Source organism: Austrofundulus limnaeus, unplaced genomic scaffold, assembly GCF_001266775.1.
Source record: "Austrofundulus limnaeus strain Quisiro unplaced genomic scaffold, Austrofundulus_limnaeus-1.0 Scaffold195, whole genome shotgun sequence".
In the NCBI taxonomy this organism is placed as follows: domain Eukaryota; kingdom Metazoa; phylum Chordata; class Actinopteri; order Cyprinodontiformes; family Rivulidae; genus Austrofundulus; species Austrofundulus limnaeus.
Window position 1 is genome coordinate 225,157 of NW_013952597.1, and position 11,177 is coordinate 236,333.

General features: G+C 38.5%; 2 protein-coding genes across 4 annotated transcripts in view; both read left to right on the plus strand.

Moving 5' to 3' along the window:
- The window catches only part of appa (amyloid beta (A4) precursor protein a), a 51,717-nt gene extending 45,931 nt beyond the window's left edge, over window positions 1-5,786 (plus strand). For all 3 annotated transcript variants that reach the window (XM_014018551.1, XM_014018550.1, XM_014018552.1), the window contains 3 exons: window positions 784-875; window positions 3,320-3,466; window positions 3,767-5,786. In XM_014018551.1, coding sequence (XP_013874005.1) covers window positions 784-875; window positions 3,320-3,466; window positions 3,767-3,865 — 338 coding nt within the window. In that variant the 3' untranslated portion in view covers window positions 3,866-5,786. The remainder of the gene's footprint in view (window positions 1-783; window positions 876-3,319; window positions 3,467-3,766) is intronic.
- A 2,644-nt stretch (window positions 5,787-8,430) lies between these two features.
- atp5pf (ATP synthase peripheral stalk subunit F6) lies at window positions 8,431-9,681 on the plus strand (the record flags this gene model as incomplete). Its single annotated transcript, XM_014018558.1, is given in 2 exon segments — window positions 8,431-8,509; window positions 9,512-9,681. A coding segment is annotated over 1 exon segment (170 nt), but the record flags the coding sequence as incomplete, so codon positions are not given.
- Between the last annotated feature and the right edge of the window lie 1,496 nt (window positions 9,682-11,177).

The following is an 11,177-nucleotide window of genomic DNA, read 5'->3' on the forward strand; positions in this document are numbered from 1 at the left end:
GTCTCCGTTTATTCAAAGAACTCTCCTCTCTTCTCTCCATACAGGGGAGGAAAAACAAAACAAAAAACTATTAGAGTCAATATGGCTACCACAACAGTGGWACACCTGCTCTAGCCGATACACCTTAATGTATATGATGTTAGCTCCAGAGCTAATTTACCAGACATTTTATTGATCAGATTTGTTACATTGATCAGATTTGTTATATTGATCAGATTTGTTATATTGATCAGATTTGTTATATTGATCAGGTTTGTTTTTTTGATCAGATTTGTTATATCGATCAGATTTGATATATCGATCAGATTTGATATATCGATCAGATTTGACGTATTGGTCAGATTTGATATATATTGGTCAGATTTGATATATATCGGTCAGATTTGATATATATCGGTCAGGTTTCTTATATTGGTCGGATTTGATATATGTATAGACATATGTATAGACATAGATATATATAGATCAGATTTGATATGTTGATCAGATTTGATCATCTCAGCTGATATATTGTGTGGAACATTGAAACAAAACAGAACTTTATTGTCTCACAAGTTTCTTGTTGAAAGCACAGGAATATTTAAATTTAATAGTGAAATGCTTAGTCACAGGTATTCTTTTTTTCACTTCTCTGTAATTTCTTTCTTTTTTTTCTTCTTTTTGTACAGATTTGGCTCCCTTGCCCTCCATTACGGGGCTGGTGTAGCTGATCAGAGATTTGTAACGCAGCTGTGGAGTGTAGGGCTCTGTGTAATAGATTGTATTTTTTTTCTTCCTCTCCAGTGACTGGAATGAAGATGGAGGCAATTCCTGAGCTGCGGATGGAGACGGAGGACAGGCAGAGCACAGAGTATGAAGTTCACCACCAGAAACTGGTAAAAGCACACAGTGGTTTTATTTATTTTCCCTCCAYGAGGATCTGTGTCTCTACTTTGTCCTCGTGATAAACTCCCAAGGTCRTCACCATGGAGATGGGTGCCCACAGAGACAACCACAATAATGCATGCGTCACACTTTTTGTGCTCGTCTCTGAAAGCCGCTGCCCTCTGATCACAGTTAAGGTTTCTGCTTTTCTGTTGCGTTCCTCTGCTGCYGCTCGCTAATCTCCTCCAACATTGTAAAACCAGCACAAGAACCCAAATCCACAACCTTATTCCTGCCACTTTAAGGCTTTAATCCCTTAATCCCTGCATGTTATTACATATCACATTTCATATATTTACAACCAGCAGTCGGGCTGTCACTTTAACCTCTTAATTAGATTTTCACTGGAACCTCAATTTGTTTTATTTTTACACTTGTTTTAGGTTTGAAACGGCAGATTATCTGKTTTTTATTGATAGTTTGAAACATTTCTTTGTGATTGCTTCTCCTTTTGTTTTCCTCTCTTCAGATATATTGTAGTTGAAAAATCTGAAGCCTTGAGCTGTTTGTTTGTTTGTTTGTTTTAGGGCTGTGCGGGATATGCAGTAGACTGTAGAAACGGTATGAAGTTGGCCTACGGTAGAAATTTATACTCTACCGTCCTATCGTCATTACATCATCTCACCTGTGTCAACAGGACTGCGAGTGCAGAGACAACTGAGCAGGAAGGGTTTGAAATAAAATGAAGAAATTATAGTGTTTTAAAACGCGTGAAGAGAATAAATCCTCAAAGTTTCCCCCTCCTGCTGTAGAAAAGTTAYGTTGGGATCTTTTCCTTCCTCCCTCCCTCCCGCTGCACGTCGCACAGAGCGAAGCTTTAACAACCGGAGTTTTTACACACCCAAATTGTCGGAGAAAAAACTTGTTTTTATGTATTGTTACCCACAGAGATGATAAAAAAAAAAGACGTGGACATTCATTCAGTCATAAATCCATCTTGCTAATGTGAAGTCGGCTGCTGCTCTGMTGATGAAGATGAGCGCGCAGCAGCTGATAAGTTCAGCAGGCAGAAGCTCATTGTATGGCAGGTTGATATTAAAACAAAAATGCTGGGTTTGATTAAGATTAGTTTTCTGCAAAAAAAAAAGCTCTAAAAATTACATTATCTTTACTTTTTATGATAGTTTTCTACCGCGATATATACTGTCACCATGAAGGGGTTCAATTTATACCATGATATGAATTTGAGATCATACCGCCCAGCCCTAGTTAGTTTGTTTTTTAACTCACACACTGACTGTTTAGTTGTTTAGCATCAGGATGTTTTATGTCGTCTAAATAATCTGAAAGCTGCAAAAATACTGCTGCTTTGGGAGGAAGTGGCTCCTCCAAAATAAAGGTCTTACGTTGATTTGTTCTTATCTGATTTAGTTTTTATTTGAGTCAATATTAAAGTTTATATTTACAATTGTAAACGGGCACTGCCCAAATAATACTTTATCGTTTATTTATAATTAATCTGAAACAGGTTAGGTTAATCTGAATCATTTTAATTTAATCTGATTCATGTTATTGTACAGTAATCTGACATTGGTTAAATTAATCTGAAACAGGTTAGATTAAACTCAGTCTTAAACATATTAGATTAAATTTACACATTAATTAATCTGATTCATATTATTGTACAGTAATCTGTCATAGGTTAATTTAATCTGAAACAGGTTAGATTAATCTTAATCTTAAACATGTTTGATTACATTTACATGTTAATTTAATCTGAAACATATTATTGTACAGTAATCTGAAATGGTTTAGGTTAATCTAAAATATGTTAGGTTAATCTGAATCACATTAGGTTAATTTGAAACAGCTTAGGTTAATCTGAATCACATTAGGTTAATGTGAAACAGGTTAATCTAAATTATGTTAATCTGAATCTAGGGATGGGTACCTTTTTGACATTTGAATCGATTCGGTACCAATATCTGGTACCTGGGAATCTGTACCGGTACTTAACGGTACCGGTTTTCGGTACTTTGTGTGTTGTTTTTTTAAATAATAATAAACTTTTATTTTTTTAAACATATTTCTCAATATAAAAATTTAACAAATACCAAGACAACATCCAACTCTTTGTATTGTAACATCAGTTGTGTAACTTATTTCTTTAAGGTGAAAACTGTTGAAAACAACAAGACTGTTTTGTCTTATTGYACAAATTAAAATCCAGCTCCACGTGTTTCTATTGATGTCATTTCCCCACYAGAAAAATTGTGTGATGGAGGTCCATGGAAGGCARAWAAGTTTGTCTAAATRTGTTAATCTAAATTATGTTAATCTGAATCACTTTAGGTTAATGTATAAATTATGTTGGGTTAATCTGACGGTAGTGCCTCTGTTTTTCCTGACCTCCGGTGACGCCTGACGACCATCTGCCCTTCATGGCCTCCYGCAGGTCTTCTTCGCAGAGGATGTCGGCTCTAACAAGGGGGCCATCATCGGCCTGATGGTCGGAGGCGTCGTCATAGCAACGGTGATCGTCATCACCCTGGTGATGCTGAGGAAGAAGCAGTACACCTCCATCCACCACGGAGTCATTGAGGTGAGAAGCAGCTGAACTGTTAGTCTGAGTTTTGTTTATGTGTTTATGTTTAATCTGTAATTGGACGCTGGATTATTTCTTGTTTTCCTTCTTTTTATWTTTTTGCGTGTATCGTTTCACGTTTATGTCTTTGAGGCTTTAAAATAAGTTTTCATGTGCATCCAGGCCGTGTAACTTCTCTTTGTGTGTGTGTGTGTGTGTGTGTGTGTGTGTGTGTGTGTGTGTGNTGTGTGTGTGTGTGTGTGTGTGTGTGTGTGTGTGTGTGTGTGTGTGTGTGTGTGTGTCGGGCTCTCTCTCCAGGTGGACGCTGCTGTCACCCCTGAGGAGCGCCACCTGTCCAAGATGCAGCAGAACGGTTATGAGAACCCCACCTACAAGTTCTTTGAGCAGATGAACTGAGGAGAATATCACATGAAGGCACCATCACCTCCCACCTCATCCCTCCCTCCACATCAAACACACCTCCCTCCTCCCTCCCTCCCTCCCTCCCTTCAATCAGCTCCATGTCTCCAGGAGGCAGCCCAGCTTAGAGACCAGGAGTGACAGAAATAGTGACTGTAGTCAGGGTTTCTCTTTTCTTCTTTCTTTCTGTCKTTGTTGGCCGGGCTAAACCCACGCCTGTTTCTTCACTTAATTAGAGCAGAGAAATGAGATTTTACGATGTTGCTCTGTCTGGGCCTGCTGATGTACAGAGAAGAGGCTCCTCCGCTCGCCCCGGGGGTGTCGGAACAAAACCGCCACACTGATTCAGGGACGGTGTTCTGCTGGGTTCTCTTTTATGGCCTTGGGGTGGCTGTAGGTGTGTGTTTATTTATGGGTGAACCTGACCTCTGATCAGTCATGAGCACACRCTGATCTGGGCCTCATTTAATTACAAAAAACATTTCAAATCCTGAAACATTTAAATGTTAAACACGATTAATTTGAAACGAGACTTGTCCACCTGCTGCGTTTCACCCTACAGTCTACACTGGAGTAAAAGTGAGCCTCCTCCTCCTCCTCCTCCTCCTCCATCACCCCTCCTCCTCATCATTTTGTTTGTCATACAACAGCTGGGCTGGGTTAGGTCACACAAGGCTCTTAAGGATATCAGGAGACAATGTTAAAAATAAAAAGTTTATCATTTCCACTTTTTGTTTTTTCAAAAAAAAATAAAAAAAGAAAAGAAAAACGATGTAAAGTCATGTTTTTTTTATTGCGTGTAATGTTGCTGAAGTCCTAGCTGTTCCTCTGTAGTGTGCATGACAACAATGACAACTGGATTTAAAGAAAAAAAGTCATCCGAGCTCCTTTTACCTCGTGTAGATTGTCATTCTTGCAAGATTGTACATTTTGGCATCCTCTTGTTGCTCACATGACTCCAGATCTAAATCTAGACCAACAGGCCCTGCTTTGAGATCATGTAAAGAAACACTTTTGTTTTRATTTTAAACGTACCACTTTACTGAAGCTGCATGATGGTGGGGCTGGCTTCATCTTTATTATTATTATTATTATTTGTTGTTGTTGTATATTTTTATTCAGCAGATGCTGAAAATGTTTTCCGGGAAGATTTAGGCTTTGTTGTTTGGATGCAGGTTAAACTATTCAAGATGAATAAATCTGCATGTCTTTGTCGTCATTTATCTGTTTATGAGCTGTCTCTTTCCTAGTTCAGTCGCMTTTTTTTCTTTCTTTCTGTGGATCAGATGGGTTGAGTGCTGAGATGTGTGGAGGAAGAGGAGGAAGGAGAGGAAATGACTTGCAGTTCCGGATGGATAGCCAGCCAGGCAGGCAGTCTATGTATATATAATGGATTTTCACCACCCCCTCTCCTCGTCCTCCCCCTCCTCCTTCATCTTTTCTTTTTCTTCAGGCGTGCTGCTCACCTCTCTGCACGCTCCTCAGAGAGGCAGGGGTGTAGATRTATAGGTGACGTTTACCATCAAAAGCTTGAGAGCGATCCGGCATTGTTCCTCCTCCGTCACCGTCAGCACACTCCATGTAAAGAATGGCAGCGAGTGTTCTCACACTGTTAATAAGGTGTCTAACGGTGAAATCTGTCTTGTAATGGTGAGTGAAGGCTTCGTTTTTGGGCTGCAGCAGCAAGGTGAGGGAGTTGTTTTGTTTTTCTCTCAGAGGGTGCTTAGAAGCCCAGCAGAGGGCAGTAGAGTAGAAGAGAAAGCTGGATTTTATTTTTATTTTCCTGTGGGCTGTATATTGTTTTCTTTTTTCTTTTTTTTTTCCTCCACTGTGTAATATTGTGCAGGCCATTTGCATTGACTGAGAAAACGCTTTCTACACTGTATTCCATATTAAAGTTTTGAATGTACATACCAAAGATATCTCTTGGTTTTTCTTTTCTCGTTGATGTCTGATTGCTTTTAATTAGTAGAATAAAAGTTATTTTGTTCAGTTTTATTTTAGTTAAGGTAGGGACATTAATACATGGAATCATTCACAACAGATGAACTCCAGTCATTTTGTTAAATGTTCTTTAATGGACTGAACTGAAGCTAAACTGTTTAATGGTATTAAACATCTTCGCTCTGGCAAGTACTGCTGCTTTAAACAATGTTTTAATGGTGGGATTACTGAACCAAAACCTAAAGTTTACTCGTCCTAAATGGCAAAGGGAAAATGGCGAAATAAAAATGTACATCAGGAAAAATGTGAAAACCAAGAGTAGGGACTTTGATAAAATTTTCAAACTTATTTTAGAGCTGTTTTTTTTTTAATAAGGCTGTATGTACTGATTCCAAAACTGTTAAGTTTTTTAAATCCATTAAGGATTTAGAGGTCATAAAATGTTTAAAATTAGGAAGCAAGTGCAGCCAGCATTACTTCACAGCAAAAACAGGAGTGTTAAAATTTCAGTGTTTAACTTTTGTGTGTTGATATAACACCCGCTAGTGTTATTTTAACACTTTCTGAGAAAATTGACACCCATTGTTGGTGCTGAATCACAGTGTTGCTTTCCTCAGTGTTGTATCAACACTGGACAATGTTAAATAAGCTCCATCCACTATTAAGTGTCATATAACAACACTTAACAGTGTTGTTATATGACACCATGCAGTGTTGTTATATGACACCATGCAGTGTTGTTATATGACACCATGCAGTGTTGTTATATGACACCATGCAGTGTTGTTATATGACACCATACAGTGTTGAAAGAAGTATTCTGAAAAGCCCCGCCCTCTTCCACCTCATGTCAGACAGTCCAGTATTTTCTCAGCAAGGAATGCTGGGTAATCTTGTAGAAATAATGTGCTTGCATGTTTATGACTATTRAAGTGCATGAGAGTAAAAATTAGTTGTTCTGGTTAGTTGTCTGGTTCAGTTTGATCAAGTTGTTCAAGTTTAAGTTCATGCAGTGGTGGACGGTAATGGAGTACATTTACTTGAATACTATACTTAAGTACATTTTTGAGTAACTTTACTTGAGTAATTATTTTTTGGGGAACTTATGACTTTCACTCCACTACATTTCAAAGACAAATATTGYACTTTTGACTCCACTACATTTCTTAGAARCKTGTTAGTTACTTGTTACTTTTGGCTCAGCATAGCTTTGTGATCCTTTGCTGTTTTCTTGAAATGCATTTGGCCACACATTATGTTCCTCACAAGGGGAACCAATCACAGTCCACACCTGGGACAGATCTGGAATGTGGAATGTATTTATTGACAGCCTACCCAACCCAAATAGGATGTGAGTGAAAGAATCACCTCTCACATTTTTCTGATAAAAAAATAAAGGGTGTATACATTACATCCAGCAGAGCAGACCCTCTGATTATTGTTACWTAGGGTCAAAATTAACAGAAAAATCACAAATAAAAAGTATGGCAGACCATGTCCGGTTCAACCCGTTTTATTGAGCTTTTGAGACTTTGGCTCCCCGACTATATGGACACTTTGCTGGTGTTGAAATGAACACCGTGGGTGTTAAATTAACACTGGCTTTTTTGTTGTGTTCTATAACACCATGAAAAAAATCACACAGTCCCGTAGACATGGAGCCTGTCACAGTTTCCACACAGAAAACAAGTTAAAACAGAATTCAAAATGATATGGGAGGGTCTAAGCTTTAAAAGTGTCTGAAGATCTCACAAACCTGATCCACGCACTGCCGGGGTGGGCAACGCATTTCTGGAAGTGCCAAACTAAAGGATAAAACTGTCTGACAAAGCAGCCACTGTTCAAAAGAATGTCCCAACACAGACGAGCTACATCTAATGGCCAGAACTCTGCAGTTTTCACTCATTTACAGGCCAGCGGTCACTCTTTCAGAGATGAGGATGTTCTCATTCTTGATAGRGAGGAACGTTGGTTTGAGAGAGGAGTAAAAGAAGCCATTTTTGTGAAGAAAGACCATCCATCATTAAACAGAGGTGGAGGCCTCCGTTTTCAGTTGTCCCCCTCCTACAGCGCTGCCATTGGCAGTATCACTCCACCCCCTGTTAACAATGAGTGTTAATTAGGTGTCAACGATAGCCATGTGATGTGAGTATCAGTCACATGGAGGCAGGACTCAAAAGCCTGAATTTTGCCTGAAACTCTCAGACTGAAGAAGTCTCTTGGAGGAGAGACGAAACGTTTCATTAGAGAAGAACCCGTCCAGAAGACCTATACAATTTTTTTTCTTTTTGWTTCTTTCTGTCTGACGGTGGGCTTTAAGGGGACACTGGGGAGACCCCTGTCTAGTAAGAAGGATATTTTAATCCCATGCATCAGTTTTGATTGCCTTTCCACTTTTTATTTTCTGGATATTTATATGTAAATAAAGTGCTTATGTTTTTATCTGGGGGCAAATAAGTGGAAAAAAGCAACCAAAATTACTGTAATATTGAAAAGTCTGTCTCTTTATGTGTAGTTACAAAAGTTCATTAAATGTCACTATACTTATAAAATAGTTAATGGTGTACATGTATCTTGGGGTATTAAAATAAGTGTAAACTTGAAAAGGCTGTTTGACGTTCTTTACGCTGCCTCTTACCCACAATCCACTGCGGTCCTCCACATCAGGATCTGTAGCTTCCGAGTGTCAAACCCAAGGTGAGTACAGTTCTCTGCGACAACAGCTGACGAAATACAGAAATTAATCTTATATGTCGCTACTTTGCGCTTTTAAAAATATGGGTGCATTAAATTTGAGTGAGTTTGGGAGTGTAAAAAGAAGCTATAAAGCGACACACGAGGAAAACGATGGAAAGCTAAGTTACATTAGCATCCACTGAATTAGCATTAGCAGCGTGTGTCGCGTGAATTAAACAGTTTGCCTGCGGTTACGGTCGTCACTTCTACTCGGTGAAATAAATCTTGAACACGACCACCGTCACAATGTTGTTTTAAACTATAACACGATGTTTTGCTCTGGCCTGTCCCAAAAACTCTCTGAAGTAGTTAGCATYGGATGTGCTAGCTGTTGCTAACTTGAAATGAAGCTAGTTGAACGTCCTTGATGCTTTTTAGTTAAAACTTTCACTGGTTTGTTCTTGTTTGAGTTAGTCACACACACACCGCCAACTATTTGTTTRTCATGTGTTATTAAGTGTAGTTAGGTCTCATTATTTTGATGGTTAAAGAGAAATGAACGCCCGAACAGGTAAGATAAACTAGTTAGCTCTTTAACTGTTGCGCTGTATTAAAACTGGATTGAAAACTTTGTTGTGCTGTTTAACATCTAATAATTTGAATGGTTATTAGTTTGCTCCAAGTCTTTAACGTTTTAGATGTAAACGTGACATAAGTAAATAACTCTGAGAAGTAGGATAAGAGCCTAAACAAATAAAACAAGTTTCAAAAAGACAAAAGTGAAAAGTTGTTATTTGGAAATACTTTTGTTTAGCTACATGTAGAACTAAGCTACTATTCATTTGATAACTTTCTGGTTTGTGAAGTGAGCAGCTTTGAACTTTTGAGGCTTCTCCGAAAACTAATATTATTTTAGTAGATTAATATTAAATAAAGGAGTAAAAAGGATCCTGGACGGCTCAGACTCAGCTCTGATGTGACCCACAGACTCATGAGTCCAGGACGTGTGTTTTCTCCTTCCAGATGGCGCTGCATCGTTTGTCCCGGCTGTCCTCGCTGCTGCGCTCCGCTGTGGTGCTGACGCTGCGCAGGAACGTCGGCATCTCTGCYGTCGTCTTCAACAAGGCCAAGGAGCTCGACCCCATCCAGAAGCTGTTTCTGGATAAGATCCGGGACTACAACACCAAGAGGAAGTTAGTCTAAAACATCAGCTCCTTTCCTTTCACCCACATGAAATAACCTCTTATTGAAAATGTTTGGGTTTGAGTCCTCACACTTACAGTTCATCTGTGCTGATACTTTCTGTGGGCACACTGTGAAGTGAGATTACTCTTCAACAGGTTAATTATATAAATCAGGTTCAGTTTTCTGTAAGAAATGCAAAGATGGTTTTGTACAGAAGGACTGAATTCTGCTGTAAGCATTTTATAGGTTTTTGTTATAAATCAGATTGTCAAAAGCTAAAAATAATATTGTAATTGCAACTTGAAGACAGCGTTCTAGATTTTACCACAGTATTGTTTATTTACTGCGGTAATGTTTAAATCAGTTTTAACTAGAATTAGTACAGTTACAGAACATTCAGTAAACACAATATTAGACTTACGTATCAGTATGAGACAGAGTCAAAACCCAGAGTTTTCAAGTAAAAGTTAGAAGCAGAACTCGTGGTTTATTTGCACCATGCATGTTTGTTTACTTACTGAAGTCTTTATTTGTTTTTAACGTTTTAAAGTGGTAAACTCACTGTTCTGGAAGAAGTTTTACAAACGCTGCTTGTGTTTCGATGCCAAGCTCTTGTTTTTATAGCACGGCCCTGCTCGATCTTAGTCATATTTGTGATTTGTGTTGATGAAATGAGTCAGGAGGAGCTCAGGCTGCACTGAGGGGAAAAAACATCAATATTTTGAGGTTTGTGTAAAAACATAACCTTACAACCCCAGTAAATATAATAAGACAATAATTTACTTCTAAGTAGAAGATTTCTAACAGGGATTTCTCCTGAAATAATTTTGAAAGTTTCCTTTAAAATTTACTTTTTTCCTCTCTCTCTGCTAATATCATACAAAGTTTGTGTTATTGTGAAGTTTGGGGATTTCTCTTTTGTAAGTAAAGGACATGAATTACAGATGACAGTAGAACCCCCTCCCTCCAAAAAAAAAAAAAAAAAACACATTTAGTAATCAAATCTGCACATTTAAACCAGAGGCTCAAACTTTTCTGTCAGTAAAAGGACTAAATGTGAGAAATCTCTCACTGTGACTCATTTTGCTGCACGGATCATGTTTATTTTTCATGGACGTCTTTCTTTCAGTCCTGTCTGTGAATCTCAGCTTGTCCAGATTTACCAGTACATGTTTGTGTACTTTGAGTGCGTACCTGCATTTCAGAATCAAATATCTATTCATCTGGGGAGTAAAGTCATTTATGCTGCTATGATATAATCCATGTCTTTTTTCATACTTCATAATTTGACCGTACACAGAGCCTGAAGAAGAGTGAGCAGGGATTACATGACAGGTTTTTTGGGATGTCTGGGTTTTGCTGAGTCAGCTTTGTCAAATTTGCTCTGTAGGGCAGCCCTCAGGTCCTGAGCATGTGGTTTATATCACTCCCACCCTCCAACACACACATAGGCCTGTCACGATAACAAATTTTGCTGGGCGATTAATTGTCTCAAAATTTATTG